At 40.2% G+C, this 17,894-nt stretch overlaps 1 protein-coding gene across 11 annotated transcripts in view; it reads left to right on the top strand.

Moving 5' to 3' along the window:
- LOC137108970 (unconventional myosin-XVIIIa-like) overlaps positions 1–10,316 on the top strand; it is a 59,655-nt gene extending 49,339 nt beyond the window's left edge. For 9 of the 11 annotated variants that reach the window (XM_067494217.1, XM_067494218.1, XM_067494219.1 and 6 more), the window contains 3 exons: positions 4,171–4,293; positions 4,834–6,265; positions 8,536–8,673. In XM_067494217.1, the coding sequence (XP_067350318.1) occupies positions 4,171–4,293; positions 4,834–6,250 (1,540 nt within the window). In that variant the 3' untranslated portion in view covers positions 6,251–6,265; positions 8,536–8,673. Of the gene's footprint in view, positions 1–4,170; positions 4,294–4,833; positions 6,266–8,535 lie in introns of all 11 variants that reach the window. The other 2 variants (XM_067494225.1, XM_067494226.1) reach the window with 1 other exon arrangement.
- The last annotated feature ends 7,578 nt before the right edge of the window (positions 10,317–17,894 follow it).

Here is a 17,894-nt window from a genome sequence, read left to right on the forward strand (position 1 = left end):
GGCACACAGGATACTTTGCACATTGTTTGAAGAAATGTAAACTAGAATGGTAAATGGAATGCAATTCTAAATGGCACCAGCATCTTCCTTAAAGCCAGAATCGCTGCTTTGTGAAATATGACTCAAATGACAAAACAGCAAGTGTAATAGACCTGTGGAAATACTGCATCGTTGTCTCCATGAATATTTGTGTGAAACCTCATCTTGTGCTTCATTTGCAGCATCATCCTACACCTCTGACATGCATTTCTTTGGCTCTAGGGGTTAAATGTGTTTAAAAAAAAATTTTTTTCCATAGCATGTGTAACAAGTCAAACTGGGACGAGTTCATATAAGTGTTTTGTGCAAATGTACAGTTTTGTTCTCGTGTTGCACAGGTGGTGAGAACTGATTTAAACAGGGACACAAATTGACCGGTAACTTGATCCAAAGTTAAATCATGACTTTATAGAAAATATATCTGTTTTTATTATTATAGTTTTAAGTTTAAACACATTAGGACATACGGTACGTTTTTTTGAAGAGCATAATAAATGGTAAGGAATTGCTTTCCTATTATTTATATATTACATTTTTATCTTTGAAAGTTCTCACGCTGTACAGCTTGACAGTCTTGAAAATAAGCAAATATGACTTAAATAACCATTTGACTTTAATGTTGGAATCTGTTGTTGTACGAAAGGCCCCTGTGCAAACGCTTGGTGGCATGATGGGAGTAACTCTGCGTGCTCTGGAAGACCTAAAACAGAAATGTGTGAGCAATGCTTGTGAAATGATCCCAGTTTTCCGCACGTCAATGGCTCCATAGTCAGCAGGTGGTGCAAAACAGTGATGTCGCAGTGCAAGCTATGCTGAAATGTTGTCGACCGCAGCTGTACCAACCTACTGCTAATTTCCATGCATGCAAGTACTTCACTAGTCCAATCTCATTTAACAGCGTTGCAAAAAACCTGTACGTTTCCAAATGTTAAAACATGCTGTTTGTGAATGTCAAGTGTATTTATTTTTATTTTCTTTCTCACTAGACGCCATTTTGTTTCAGTTGTCCCACAATCAAAGGGCATTTGTGGCATGTTAAATAATTTAAACTGTCATCGGATCGTATTAAAGAAATTGATCTTCAGTTTGGAGGGATATACACAGTTTCCCACTTTAACCTTCGATTGCGCTTCAAACCGACACAGTGTCACTCTGTTTATCACTTTGCTCCTCGTTATCCATTTGTCATCAGACAACCAGTGTTGTCAGTGCTTTGCTTTCCTTTTTTGTGCAACTTGAGGAAACGAGCAGTGATTTTCTATGTTTACTTAATTGCATTTTTCCTCCTACAACATCATTGCATTAGCAGCATGGATGAACAATAATGGAGGAGGTGTTTTTTTTTTTGTAATTATGAAGTGGGTTTTCCAGACAATTTATATTATTATTCAGTATTTTATATCTATCTATCTGCTTTAAAACAAAGGTTACAATAGCAAAATTACTATTGTTATAATGGGAGGGGATAATGTAGAACATTCACTTCGCTTCTCCTCACATCAGCAGGAGGCTACATTAAACTATTGCAAACTGTGTACATATTGTAGTTGTCCAATTACAGGCTGTTGTATTTTTTGTGTGTATTTATATTACAAGTTACTAAATACCCCTGAGCACACTGTATACTTTTCTATCAACATAACTTGGTGGAACTATGCAGTTTTCTGTCAGTATTTACTGTATGTAGCTCATGTTGAATAGATGCCATGAAAAAATGTTGCTTGATACCACAAGTGCTAAGCTGATAGAACCAAGCCATACGATATTTGATGCTGAGTGTAAGCATTTGTGACAAAGATTTACAACCAGTGTAGGCCGATTGTCAGAAGCCATTAATGTTCATTTCTAAATTCTTGGGGCTTGTTTGTATCTACGAGCCTCAGGACTGGTTAGCTAGTAGTGTGGGGCCAAGGACAAATCGTTTGTGACACCATTTGCGCAGGACTCAATTGTGAGCCACCTTTTATTTTGTGTGTGTGTGTGTGTGTGTGTTCGTGTGTGTGTTAGACAGAGGGTGGGGAAGGGAGATAATGTTGCTGTGGGCTGGTGAGCATTTTGTTGTGTGTAATATATCATGTTAAAAAGTCCGAGCATCACAGAGCTGACAAATGGGCAGCATGTGTAATCAACTTGCTAGTGTAATGAACCTATTATCTTTTTTATGGTGCGCTTTTATCAGTTATTTGATGTATAGTAGAGAAGAGGGGGAGTAGAAAATAAAGGGATGACGTATAATAACTGAACTTGGACTCTTTTAGCTTGCTGTCTCTTGAACTAGCCTACAAAGTCTAAAATGAATGTATTTTTTTCTTTTTTATAGACAATGATATAATCCGGCCATTTAGTCTCTGGGATCATTATTACCTTCCACCAGGAAAGCCTGGCCATAACGGCGATGATGACAAAGTTAAATATGTAAATGCTCTTAGCTTGGAAGCGTGAATACAATTCAGCCCAAGAGTCTGAGGCTTATTTCAGTCTGTGCTCACTTCTTCACAATGCTGACAGACCACCAGCACAGCCACAACCTTTCTTGTGTAATGGAAAAAAAAAAAAATCGCTTTTAGGCAGACCACTGAAAAAAAAAAAAAAAGAAGAAAAGAAAAGAGGAGAGAGGACATTCTGTTCTCGGAAAAAAACATGACTGAATGTGTGACAAAAGCTTAGATTTCTCCTTACACGCATTTTGCGACATGTGCCGAGGTTAAGATAGATATGCTTGTCGATTTGTTACCTGCATTGCCGTTCCTCATTTTTAATGATTGTCAGCCGTCTGTAGACACTGGATGAAATATACCTACAATTCTGTGATGTACAGGGCAAATATTTTAGATTGATGAAGTATGACTCTTCGAAAGATACTGAAAGGAAGGCTATGAATAATAGTACAGATGAAACTCAAAGTCTGCAATAAATCAAGAGGAATTGAAATGTGCAGCTCCTCTACAACAACCCTGTCATCAGTGTTATTAATATACAGTATGTTGTCTTGCTTGGAAACCACAAACCGTATCATGTGGAATTTAATTTCCCTGACAGAGCTCACCAAAGCAATATACACCAAACACAGTTTATATAGTTTATATAGTCCTGCAGGACATATGTTCTCTGTGCAATTTTTAAACTACTTGCGTAAAATGTGAAACATTATTTTCACACTTTATGTAGCCAGGGAAGATTGTGCACAAAACTCTGCAGTTAGACGTTAGAAACGGTGTGTGCTCAAACAAATGGGGGATTTTTCACATAAACACATTCTGACTGTTATTGACTTCAGAGGAAGTGTCAGTCTTCCCTTCTTTTCCTCGCCATTTCTTGTCTCATTAAGCTTGCAGGACAATGGGGTGCATAATTCAGAAGGCGCATGGATTTGAAACGAATGAATGAGGAGTGACCTTAGCCAGGTGGGATCTAGCAAGATTTTTCATCCCGATCTGCAGGTCTCTGTATATTGATTGTTATGTCAAGCAAAGGGCTGTGGGGCTGTCTCATGGCTCCACTCCAATAACAATCACCAGGAGCAGGTGACATGCCACACAGATGCTAGCAGCACAGAAGCAGCCAAACAAGTTAATTATGCCTCCAAGAGCTCCATCCACATTGTGTCTAGATTATGCATTTGCTGCCCTCGCTGATGTCTCTTAACCCTTTAATCTTGGATATATAGAAATGACTGTATCGCATAATCATGCATGCCTATCTGGATTGCTTTGCATCCCACTGACCCATGTGACCCTGACATAATACACACAATTACCAACAGAAGGTCTCAATAGTGGCATTACTAACAAAGGTCTTCTGAGATGTGATAATACATTATTTTTTTTTTTGCCTTTGCAATTACCACGACGCTGCATAAAATATTATCAAACAAGTCATTTAAAGGAATCCCTTAGATATTTATCAGCTTTTGAATTATAGTAGAACTATAATGAAAAAGTGCATTTTAAATAATAGTAAGCAACTCAAAATTAGGAAAAATTCTAATAACAAGTTGGTTTGTATAAAAAGAGCCAATGTTTTTTGCATTTGGTGATGTGAAAATGACTTGTTATGGTGAATATTTCTGCTGTGTTGTGTTGGCGTGGAAGATGCTTCTCACCAACTCTAGTTGATTTTGTTTCTGCACAGTGGGGATGAGACAGAAACAGATTCAGAAGTGGAGGACCGTGTGGATGGAGTCAAGTCTTGGCTCTCGAAGAACAAAGGCTCCGGCAAGACCCTGTCAGATGAGGGAAGCCTGAAGAGCACCAGGTTAGTGCTAATGACGGTTTGCACTCTGGCATGCAGTATAAATATGTTAATTCCTGTGGTAAGCAATTGATAAAACTACACATTTTTCCAGGCTTAAAAATGCCCAGGGGCAGTTTGCAACAGAAGGATGGGTATTTCATGTGATTAGGTGTCATCTCTCTCAGTAATCGGTGTAATGACAGGAGGCGGAATGGGGAATCGGCTGCTGTCACATTTATTGAAGTGGCCTGTGGCCAGTTGGCATGTCTGCTAAATGATGCCTCTGCCATAGTTAGATATATCTTACTATTGGCTGATTGCCTCACGTTCCACAGACTATATTGTACATAACAGTAGTAGACATGGGTATTTTGCAGCAGAGTCTTGACCGGTCCCAGGGTCTGAAACTAGAGATACATATGAAGACAGTATCATTGCTCAACTGTGGTTTAATAAAGAGATGCTGCGTGAACGTAAAGGCTTTTTCTGACTCTTTTGTATCCTTTTTTTCTTTTTTCTGTTGGTTGTCTCTGGTGTTGATCTTATTACACAACCCTTTAGATATTCAGCAAATGCAGATGCCAAAGAGGTTAAAGAAGGTAAAGACAAGGTGAACGATGGAAGCAAAGATGGGAAAGAGGTAGAGCAGAGCAGATCAGTTTCTGTCATGAGCTCCCTGAGCTACAGGAAGCGTTCCAATCTGAAAGACTCCATAGGGGGTGCAGGTGATGAGAACTCCCTGTTCAGCACTCTCAAAGAACAGCCTGACATGCCAGACCATGCATCAATTCGCAAAGCCATGTCTAAGTCTGGTGAGGTCCAGGAGGATCGAAAGAAGAGCCAATCACAGGAAGACTTGGATGACAAAGGCTCTGTGATCTCCTTGGCCTACTCAGAGGCTACCAGCAGAGCCAGGAAGGTCTTGGAGTCTCGCTGGACCTCCCGAAGCAGTCCTGAATTTGATAAGGAGTCTACAATGTCCTCTGTTGCTCCAAGCAGGGTGTCCACCAGAAGGGGTATGATGGACATGGATGATGACAATAAGTCTATTATAAGTAGTGTCAGCCGCTCGAGTCCCAGATCTTTGCATCGAAGCACTTCTTGGAAAGATGACAAACGCAGTGGCTCACGCTTGTCCGTCGCCCGCAGCTGCGGCCTTAGTGAATTCGGCTTGCATATAGATGATGACAATGATGATGGCCACAGCTTAGCTTTTAGCGAAGGGAGAACTTCATCTTATAGTCCCCGTTCAGCCAGCCGCAGCTTTTCTAACCCTCCTCAAGCTCGCGCCTCAGATGGCAACTTGGTAGATACATCTGACGTTAAAACAGTCACCCACCGCAACTATTTAGACCCTGATTTGGAAGCTGCCATCAATGAGGTGCTGAGCTTTAAACCCATTAAGTTTAAGCGCAGCAAACTTGACGAGTCCAGTGGCGAGGAAGGGGATCAGAAGAAGGGTCCGGGAAGTGAGGACAGTAGAAAGAAGACAGAAGACTCGGGGCTTGGCTGTAGCACATCCCGCCTGCTTCGTTCTGCATCTGGCTCTGCTCTGGACTACGCTAATCGCCCGTCCAGCACCTTGAGCACCAGAAGCTCCCGCAGTCGAAAAGAGAAAAAAAGTAAAGCCTCTCGGTCAGATTCCTCCTCTTCAGATGGTCGTCACAGCAGAAAGAGCTCAAAAGGGAAGAAGGGCAAGAAGTCGAAGAAGAGATCTAAGAAGAAGCAAAGTGAGTCCGAGGATTCTTCCTCCTCCTCCTCCTCCTCCTCCTCCTCTTCCTCGTCCTCAGAGTCCTCCTCTGACTCGACCATCTCCTACCGCAGTTCCAGCAGTGTTAAAAGAGGCCCGAAAAAGCCCTCCGATGATGAGAAGGAGCCTGCTGGTCATGGGACCGCTAAAAAGAAGGATGCCAAGAAGAAGCAGAAGAAGGTGGATAGCTTGATGATGAAGTACCTCTACAGGCCTGACAGTGACTGATACCAACAGTGGAAGGTGATAATAGCCTGGCTTGTCTCAAACGGATTCTGCTTCACTCACTAATTTTGTGTGTGCGAGTGTTTTGTATGGTTTGACTCTGATTAATGTTTGTAATGTTGACTTCCCTCACCATGTTTTTCACAAGTGATGTTTTCCAATTAGTGCATGCCACTAAAAAGACTCCTCTGCTCTTGCCCATCACCAGTTTACTGAAGTCACTTTAGCTTCTAAATGCCGATAAAAACAGCTGTTGACGCACTGTAATATATAATTGCATTATAATTTATCATTGTTTTTTTTGTTTTTTTCCTGTTGCGGTAAAGTATATTTGTCTCATCTCCAGCCATTACAAACGTTGCACACTATTGTTTTAAAGAAAAAATTTCTTTCCTTTTTTGTTTTGCAAAGATAGATAACGTCTCTGCAAATGTGTTTTGTTTTTTTTCCCCCCCGATGTTGTATTTGATACAGTTATGAGTGCGTGGTGTTGGTACAAGAGCGGTGTCTAGCTGTGGCTGCTCTAAACAGATGTTGGCAATGAGACAAGAATAAAATTACACCAATTTTTGCTTTCACATGTTAATTGAGCAGAGTGTACAGAGTTGTGACATGACTGTTGATATAATTTACTATGAACATTCTGCATTATAATTGAAGCGCTAAAATTAGATTCCAGCTTTAAAAGCCTATCTATTTTAAGATTCATTCTGCAGACAGTTGGAGCATTTTTGGTCTCTGTGTGATTTAAACAATGAGAGACAGCTTGCTTCAGTTTTCTGCCTCTTTTTTTTTTTTTTTATTAATTAATTTTTTAATTCAGTTGTCGTTGCGTATGCTTGAGTATGTTCCCTGGCAGGGGGGTTAAGCCAGATGTAGGGGACTGAATATGTTACTGGCACATGCAGTATGTCGCCATGTCAACATTGTAAACAGTTTACCATTCTATAACTCCTAACAGTGGGAGGCCATTGTTTTTTTCCCATTATACGTTAACTTTGACAGCCTCCGCACCAGCAGTTTACCAAGAGTGCTTCTCTGTAATACACAGTTACAAGGTAATGGTTAAACACCCTTCCAGTATTCCTGCATAGTGGTTGTTATGATGCAGGGCAGCACAGCGATGGCGTGGTTAGCACAGCTGCCTCACAGCCAGAAGGTCCCCGTTTCTACTCCACTGGCCAGCTGTGGCCTTTCTCGGTGCAGTTTGTGTGTTCTTCTCGTGTTTGCTGAGGTTTCCTCCCTAAGTCGAAATACACGAGTGTGAATGGTTGTCTGCTCGTGATGGCCCTGAATTAGTCAGGCTCCAGCCCTCCGTGACCCCGAACGTTTTGTGATGCATCCTACATCCTAATCGTGCTTCTCGGAGAACAGAAACGTTAATATTAACTACATGCATCATGTGTTTGGGTTGCTCATATGCTATTTGTCGGTCGCTGACTATCTGAAACTACCAAAGTGTCAACTTTAGGGAGCCCCCTCACCACTGTTCAGAATACCTACATACTGTATTAATAATTGCATAATGACTCTTCTTACTGCTATACTGTAATGCATGTGCTGAAACCGCATATTTCAGTTGTTTTTTGCTTCTTGACCTCAGGATGTCTATTAAAAAGCAGAGCTCATGACCGTCTGCATGTATGAAATCTATGAATTAAGCTGCTATTCAAGTAATGCAGGGAGTGATTGCCATGACATGTGTTGTCATGGCAACATTATCTAAGGATGTAAAGCCCAGGTTTTAAATGACCTTTAATGATTGTGGTGGGTTGAAGAAGCAAAATGTAATGTATTCAGCTGTGATTGATGAATAATAATGAAAAACTTAAATTAGACACCTGTGCTTGCACAATCTGACCCCTCACATTTATGTCACTAACTTCTCATTCTATTTACTAAAACTCTGTGTGCTAATATTAAACAAGGCTCGTGTATGCAAAGTATACATTTTGTGTAGATATTACTTACATTCAGTATCTGGCTTTATGTTAATTTTTGTGGTTTAATTACATTATCAAAGTTGAACCAAGGACAAGAGACCAATACTAATTGAATTTATAATAAATACTGTAAGCAGCCATGACATCAGTGTGCATCATAGCTTAAGGGGATGTGTTGTTAAGTGCCAGAAGACTTAGTCGAGTTTCTTTGCAGTCTAAATTGGTAATTATAATAAATAATACATTTTACACTAATGTTTTTTCCGCACACTTTCAGTGTTGTTCTTCCTTTAAATAGCAGGCAATGATATAATGCTTTGTCTGTGTGTTTGTTGACCCCTATAGCCCTCCTGTGTATCGGAGACACCTGTGTGTTGGCAGGTCTGATGAAGAGGATGAGGTGGACAGAGACTCTAGCAAGCAGGTGCTGAGGCAGAGCGAGAGCGAAGGCACACTGGGAGAGAACACATCTTAACCCAAACTCAGGTCACCTCGTGCTTTCAGAGACCGCAAACACACACAGGAGGGAGACAACTTTGCAGTCACTTGGAAGGACAAAGAAAAGGACAAAGAAAAAGCACACAAAGAACACAATTTCCAAATAGTTTAGCCTGGGCATGATTTTACTTATTATGGCACAGCCATCATGTTGCTTTTATGACTAAAGAGTGTTTTTTCTTCTTTATTTGACACGGTATGCTGAATGAGGTAGTTAATACCGAAGAGTTAAGTAGAGCACTATCAGAAGAACTTCTGTCACTGCTTCATTTGCAAGAGCTGCTTTTCAGGCAAATTTAAGCACTCCTCAGTGCTCTCCTCTGACTATTCAGATAGCTCTGCCAAGAGGATTTAGATAAGCCCACTCTGGCTGGACGTCTTCAAAACGGTCCAACCAACTATTAAGACTGGTCTTATCTCTTCCCCATTAGTGTGGACGAGCACAGAGGGAGGAATTAACGCCTTTTCAATTAATTATATTGCTGTAAGTTTACATGTAGCTCTTGTTCCAAGTTGCGATATCCATCACATGAGCAGGTGATGCTTTTAATGATTGCTGACATCAAAGTAAAATTATTTTGGAAAATATATTTCTGTTCAAACCAGGCTATTTAAGGAAGACTCCCTTTCTATGTATGCTGAGAAATTTATATAAAGATAAAACATTATTTAAACATGTATATATTGATTTGCTATAGATATATAATACTATATATGGAATCAACATGAACATGACATTCAAATGAAATTAGATTTTCTGAAGCTCGTGGGAGAACTATTTTACTGATATAAGGTTTATGTAATTTTTGACATCTAGTCTTTATTTATGTGGACTACAATGCTTTTGGTTCAGCTCTGTCAAAGCTCAGACATCTCGTTGCTCAGTCCATTTATATCTATATAAATATATTCTATTTCTTGCAGTTCAATGGGGGGAATGTATTTGTTTGCTGTTATTAAGGAGTTTTCAAATGAGCTTTATAGACCTTGAGATGCAAAGATTGACGGTGTTTTTCGTGTTGTTTTTTTTCCCATTTACTAGATACAATGAGACCTACATAAATTTCTACTTTATAGGAAGAACTAAAGCTAATTTTTAAGCTGAATGCTACAGAGTAATATTTTGTGTTCGGGTATATGGTGTATGGTATATGGTTACTTGTTATGGGTATACAGTGCACATTGTTTTGTTTTTTCTGCCATATTGATTCAAGCAGTAAAATAATTACATCATCTTCAATACATCATTGTCTTCCTATGTCATGGTGCCAAAACTAACATACGTAATATTGTTTTGCATGTGAGCATAAGCTGGGTTTAGGCTATTTATAGGTACTTATATGTTTTTTTTCCTATGAACACCAACAAAGAGCTGTCTTATTCATATTGTGAGTTGCATTGAGATATGTAAAAGGTTCAGACATTGACATTGATTGAGTGCTATCCTTATAATGTTTTTTATAGACTTAATTTATCACATAACAAGTTGTCAAAGATTCAGACCTCTGTGACTCTATAGGAGTATGTTTTGGGAATGTTTATAATCATTTAGCCATCCATATAATCTGTATCACCCCATAGAATATTGTCCAACACACACTTTAATAAAGCTAGTCTGCTCTTGCAAATCAGCAAGTTTATGTGATTTAAATCTGAACTGTCAAAAACAGACAACAATGTTACTGTCCAGACACATATAAAACTGTGTATTTCATTTTTTTGCCTTAAAAAATGATAATTATATCCATAAATTATTCTGACCGTATGCATTTTAAATACGTAATAAATGGTGTGTAGGTAATTTAGAATATTGAAGCATAACCAGTAACCAGTGTGTGCATGTGGATTGTGCAAAGAAAAGATTCAAGTATCTGGCCCGGTATTTGCATATCTTCTCAGAAGAAGCTAATCTGCATTTCATGTCTTATTTCCTCAGTTTTCTCTCTTTATTTCCGACATGAATATTAATGTGGAAAAGTGGAAACTTTGATGCCAAAATACACTTGTTAAATGAAAATAGTATTGTAAGTTCCATTGCCTCTAACTTGGAGTTGCTGGCATTACACATAATGCTTAAAAAGTTTGTACACTTCATCACGTCTTTTAAAAGGCTCAAAGTCTGTTTTCAATATGGAACAGATCGCTATTTGTAATACGAATGAATGTTGAGGTTTTTTTTTTTTTTAAGCAAATAAATTCTGCGGTTTGTTGACAGAATCAATGTCGGCTTGCTGTAAGGTATAATTTGGTCCCAATTTTGTTTTGAATTCAACACCTTCTGAAAACAGTTGCAGAAAAGGAGGTTAGGTAAGAGGCAGGACTGTTTTAGCAAAACAAGTCATTGATGTGTTTGATTAATTTTAGCTCATCTACTGCAGAGTAGCTTCTCATCATACCCATCCGGTTTTCCCAGGGGTCTGCAGGGGAAACAAACAATTCTCAGAAATGATTAATTCGGAGGAGTTGGGAAAGGCAGACTGAACGTTGCTCACACTCTCTTGCAACACTTGGGTTGTTAATATGAGTGCGGCATAGCTACACGGTTTTGAACCAAGCTCGGGGCAAATTCTGAAAGATCAAAAACTGAGAGCAAACACAGTCTTCCTCCTCACATCAATCTCCATTCTACATAGGTGACGCTTACCTGGATTCAAAGGGATTGATGGTTTTAGATTACCACCTTGGTTGACATTCACCGTGTTTTCCCTTAAAGAATCCCCTATTTATCCAACCAATCTGTAATCTTCATTCCTATACACAACCTGTTCTGGTGCTTCACTTTGTGCCAGGGAGCTTTTGCTGTAATTTCCCTTCACTTGCGCGCACCCTCTGGGTGGCTGCATGTTTCTGCTTAAAGGCTTTCCATTGAGTGACAGATTAAATTCTGCTCCCGATTTTACTTATTTTGGCTCTAACACTGTTTCACAAGCCACTGGAGCAGGAAGTCATTAGCTCGACAAAGCCAAGCAAGTCTGTGTTTACGGTGCCACCCTCCCCGTTATTTAGACAGAATGATTTGGCCGCAGACATTTGCTGCACTAGGAGTGTAATGCTGTGCTTCCATGTACCGGGCTGCTCCACGCACTAATGAATGCCAGGAGTCTTAACAATACTGTACGCGCACTTCATTTGAAAAGAAGTATGTTGTTGACTCATATGCTTCAAGTTTCATCTCGAATTTGGATGAACTTTGCTCAACATATTCATGGAAACCACTTGTCTTATCTAACGAGATTCTATGCCGGTATGGACAAAGATGCACCTTTTTAAAATTACAAAGCAGATGGAGAACAGCCAAACAGATCTGACTCTTAAATAAACTGTGTGTCAGTGTGCATAAGCAGCCCTGTTTGCCAAGCAGCTCCACATTTTGACCTTGGTTGGAGGCCACCCTGCCAGGCAGAAAAATATGTGGGGGGTGCAGTTAGAGGAGAGGACGTGTTTATCAGGCATCATCCTCAACTATTAGAGCTCCCAGATTTCTGCTGGATGCCTGCTGTCAATAAAGCACTGATTGGAGACACTGGGACATTGCCTGCAGGGACCAGGTGAGGAGGCTGCATTCATTTGCAATTCTGAGGCGAAAAATGTGCTGCTTGGGCGGCTCTCTTTGTTTGCACATATCATTTCCACTCTAATGAACACTGCACAGTAGTGGGCCCTTGTAACAACGCTCAAAGGTAGCAGGCTCAAACAATGTTTACATTTTGCATAGGTCTTTGCAGGGCCTGGGGAACATTAAAAGCATTTTTCTCTTTCTCCTGTGTGGGACCTACCATGAAAGTGAATGCGTTTTAACACCCACAGCAATGGGAAATGTTTGATTTCTTATGTTCCGTACCAATCCTCAAACCTAAGCACAATGTAAACCTCGAAAACAAATTGCAGAAATCCTCGGAGTGGAAAAACAAAATGTTGTAGTGTCTATCACCAATTTCAGTGGTTGGATTTGTCTCTCTATCTCCTCTCCACAGTGTGCAGGTGGCCAAAGCCTCCTGCTGTGCTCTGAGCTGTTCAGTGCTTAGTGTCCCTGCCAAAGGAGGGTTGCTGCCCCTTGTCGCTGGTGTGTGTATGTGTGTGGGTGAGGAGGAAATGAAGACTTTGGATGTACTCAACAGCAGCCCCCAACATGTGAGGGATTTGAAAGGGGCGTTAATGGTCCTTCCTCCTGGCCTTTTCTCAGTTGGAACGATCATTTGCCTGTTCCACTAACGTCACGAGCACTTTCATCCACCCGGTGATGTGATTTCATTTGTTTGTATTTCACCTTTCTGGGCTATGCGGAACCTGCTTTCATCTTATTCCTCCATACATACCCCCAATAGAACCCACCCATTCAAAACCAAGTTTTAATGCAGAAAATAGGTTTGGTGGTGTGTGTAAACTGTACCTGTAAGCATTAGACTCCAGCACCAAACTCAGTGCATTACACTTCTTTGTAGCACAAAATAGACAAGGTATGCGATGACTGTGCTTTGGGCATATTTATGGCTTTTAAATAAATCTACCTTCAAATTTGCAAAGACACCCTCCTGCTGTGTGACATATTTGTGTTTTCAACTGCTCACTGAAGAAGAAAGAATGTCTTGAATTTGTATGTGTTAAATGTCTGGTGCAAAACCTAAAAACTTTATTTCCAAAAGCCAAAGGGCCGAGTTTAAAGCAGTTATTCTGCCTTCCTTATATGGTTGTTCTTATTAGTTCATGTCTATTGTGAAAATGCAAGTTACTTGTCCATATTAATTAATGGCCAAACAGATGGGAGGTTTGACATGTGTGGGGGTGGTGACAGAGTTGTGTGTAGGAGGCTGCTGCTGTACTGTAGTTTCACATCCCTCTAGAGCTGATGATTGGAGTGATGCATTCTTAAACATCCCTTTACCTCTCGAGATGTTGTGGTCACAGTTGGAAGTGGAAAGATGAGAAAAAGTTCCTTATTGCAACACGCTCTAAACTGATTTTCTATTCCCCGCATTCTCTGCTCTTACATTCATTTATTAAGGCCCATTTCTAATGGACCTTGAATCTCCAGATTCCACTTCCAAACAGGAGGCCGTGTTGTTTTCCTGAGAGCTTTTGCCAAGCTGCCTATGCAGTTCCACTTCATGGTCATCACATTTTGCACAGGAGCTTGTCCCTGTCCCAGTGACGCTGTACTAACTATTATAGACTTTGTCTCGGCAATCGCCTTTTCTGCAAGGATATTTTCCTTGATGAAAAATTGGCTTTAAATTTACCCTTTAGAATGCTGAAGTCTTTATTAGCAAGGAAAATGAGTGAGGTTTGAAAATAAGTGTGAAAACATGCCTCATGATGACTTTTCCAGACACTTAATAAAATCCTCAGCTCTGTCACTGAGCGAGTCACTGCGCTGAGAGATAAAATGTTCTCGACTTAGTGCCAGCACTTGACAGCTTGGTGGCCTTTACCACCAAACTCACAAGCGCTGAAGCTATAAACTGATAGATAGCAGGAATTAACTATGCATCTAATTGCAGAATTTATAAGAATAACTCACTGAGCAGATGGAAGTCACTGGTGTGTTTTGAGTCACTTTATTCAAACCCCAGGATACTGCACTGCATCAGTGTTGAGAGGAACAGATCCCTCTCCAAAGTGAGATTTATTTAAAGTAATACAAAAGCCTAGTGGCCATTTGGCTCTGGAGTCATATTGTGTCATTGAGTCTTGGCTTGTGCACAGCCTTACTGGAATACTACTATACCAGATTTGGGTGCCTGTCACTAACCATATGTGTATCGCTGGTGTCAGGTGGTGTAGACATATTAACCCACAGTGTAATGGTACAGTGTACCATCCTCTATAATTTAAATAAAAGGCACTCGCATATAAAAACATTTATTGTTGTTATTAATTGACTGATCCATTTCCAGGAACCAAATTTAAAAGTCACAGAAAAGTGTGAAATAACTCCTACATCAGACATCAGCAGAGTCTTGTTTGTTTTCAACAACAGCCACCTATATCTCACGAATGTCTGATTTTTGCAATGATGTTTCTCAAAGGTTTAAGTTTTCATTTCTGCAGTGATTGGAAGAAAGACATTTCCACTCACATCTGATCCCTGAATCTAAGAAATCATTTCTTTTCCATTTCAACTTAACCCCGCTGAAATTTGGAGAAAGCAATTTGAAGCCTCAGCCAATTGGAAAACCTTAACCAGTTATTCAAGGAGGAGAACCAATCAACATCCAACAGTGAGGTACTGAATGGATATAATCAGGCAGTGAATAGAAATGTGAAAATGCATAAAGTGGTAAAGTAGTGCCTCAAACACACCCAGAGATTGACAGCTGGACACTGAGTGAGTCAGACAGGATACTAATGTCTGTCCTGTCATTCGTTCTTCCCTTTTAGCAGGCTCCAGCTCACTGCTCACGTGGGACTGAGTCTGACTGACAAGCCACTGACATTTACATTCTCTCGCCCTCAAAGTGTGGGCAAGCTTGCCTGTATCAAAATGCAATCACAGTGGATGGTCTCACTCATCATTAGTTAATTTACTATACTGTGCCCAAACATCATTATGTTGCTGCTTTTTTGTTATTCTCTGTTGATGGTGTGTGCCTTCTGTTTCCCCTCTTCATTCGGCTGGATTCATTCTCTGTAATGAACTTTTACAATCTCTTGGTCAGATGAAGATTCATTAAAACAAAACAGACACTTATTTGTTTTAGCTAAAAAACATGCATTTCAACATGCTTGTAGCATATAATGCTTTAAAGGTAGACACACGAAATCCAAGTCAAGTTGTTTTCAGAATAAGTGTTAAAATCTAAAATTCAGTAGAATTCATTTCAAAGCTTTGAGGAAACTGGGAATGCCAGCCACATAATGTTATTTTTTTTTTAATACTGTAGGCTGTATATGATAATGTCCTTGCAAAAGCCCTGTGTTGTGTGATATAGTACCTACCTGATCAGAAACTTAGCAAAGTTGCTAGCAGACCTTATATCCAGGTAAACTGTAGACTAATAGGCACTGAATTATTTGGTATCACTACTGGAGGTGATGCTGTTAGGAAAGGTTGGATCAGTGTGGGAAGCCAATTTTCTTCCTGAGACCTTTGCATCCCTAGACGTTCTGGTGGATCCATTTACGTGTAATATTTCCTCACCTTCATCCTTTGCAGTGCCCATTGAAGGGCATGCACTCAGAATGCTTCTTGCTATTTGCGCTATTTGTTCTGCTCTCTTCTCTTTTCCAATCCGCTGCTCAAGCTATGCTGTGTTGTATGTGCACGGAACCTTCCCCTTCCAGTGGCACGAATTAATCTACACCACCTATCCACCTGCAACAGGCCTCATAGAGTACAAGGGCACAGGCGTTTATTTCACATCTTCCTGCAGGGCCAAATATACAGAAACATATAATTTAGAGCTGTCCTCTCTTGCTGTCTGCCATGTTCCTGGCTAAACAATACAGCATTTCAATGAGTGGAAAGCTCTCGCCTATTCTATTTGTGCTTCACCAAGATGTACAGGCCCAAAGACCCGAAAAGATGTGACTATAAATCCTCAACATTAGAAACTAATAATTGCAAAACCTGCTCCTGTCATGTCTACATATAGTATATAGAGAGGCTTAGTCTGCAGTTGTGACTCTTCAAACAGCACCACCTCAGAACTTACTGTTTTGCAGTATTGCTAGTAAAGCTGCACTCACTGATGTTTGTATAACTAGGGGATATAAGTAAAGAGAGAAAGAGACTTTTTCAGCAAAATTGAAGATTGTTGAAATGCTGTAGAATAAAGCGCAAGTGCTTCTTCGTGGCTCGGAGCAGTGTGTAAGTGCTTATTATGTTTAGTCAGTACCAGAATATACAGCTATGTAAGTGGTGAAGGTGAAAGTATAGTGTATTTGCTGGTGAGGCGGGACCATATGGTGGACTGGTGCCACACTATGACCTGCTATTAACACAGCTAAAACACTTGATTGTTGCTCTTCCCATCCCACTATCATTATATCAGTAACAAACACGAACATCCACAACTCAAACAGACCTGCATCATTTAAAGTATCTACTCAATAATTACCAGAAATATCTCTAAAAGTAGTTCATCCTGTTTTAAATTAGCACGTTTAGACATGTGGAAGAATGAATGATTAGAAAGGGAATGCTGCTGAGCATTTTAATCCAGCACTCAGTTTTCCTTTCTCACCATCTACAAACCCAATTCAAAAAAAAGTTGGGACGATGTGTAAAACCTAAATAAAAACAGAATACAATGATTTGCAAATCTCATTAACCCATATTTTATTCACAATAGAAGATAAACCTCATAGATATTGAAACTGAGACATTTCACCATTTCATGGAAAATATTAGCTCGTTTTGAATTTGATGGCTGCAGCACAATTGTTAACAGGTCAGTAAGTTGACTGGGTATCAAACGAGCATTTCAGAGAGTCAGAGCCTCTCAAATGTAAAGATCTGTAGAGGTTCACAAATCTGTGAGAAACAAGAGCAATTTCAGAAAAATGTTCCCCAACGTAAAACTACGAATATTTTAAAGATCCCACCATCTACAGTATATAAAATCATCGAAATGTTCAGAGAATCAGGAGGAATCTCTCTGCGCCAAAGATCCACACTGGATGCATGTGATCTTTGGGCCCTTAGGCAGCACTCCATTAAAAACAGGCACAATTTTCTACTGGACATCACTGCATGGGCTCAGGAACACTTCCAGAAATCACTGTCTGTGAACACAGGTCACTGTGCAATCCACAAATATAGGTTAAAGCTGTATCATGCAAAGAAGAAGCCGTATGTGAAAATGATCCAGAAACACTGTCGTGTTCTCTGTGCCAATGGTTTAAAATGGTCTGGGAAAATGGCTCTGTGGTCAGATGAATTACGATTTGAAATTCTTTTTGGAAATCATGGGTGCTATGTCCTGTGGGATTAAGAGGAGTGAGACCATCCAGCGTTATCAGTGGACAGCTCAAAAGTCTGCTTCTCTGATGGTGTGAGGGCGCATTAGTGCCTATGGTGTGCGCAATGCCAAACCACATAACGCACCCATCACAACAGCATGGCTTCACAGGAGAAGAGTCTGGGTGATGAACTGGCCTGGCTGCACTCCGGACTTTTCACCAGTACAAAACTTTTGGCACATCATAAAATAATCAATCCCGAGGCAAATGCCCAGGACTGTTGAGCAGCTAGAATCCTGCACCCG

The sequence above is a fragment of the Channa argus genome, chromosome 24 (genome assembly GCF_033026475.1).
Source record: "Channa argus isolate prfri chromosome 24, Channa argus male v1.0, whole genome shotgun sequence".
In the NCBI taxonomy this organism is placed as follows: domain Eukaryota; kingdom Metazoa; phylum Chordata; class Actinopteri; order Anabantiformes; family Channidae; genus Channa; species Channa argus.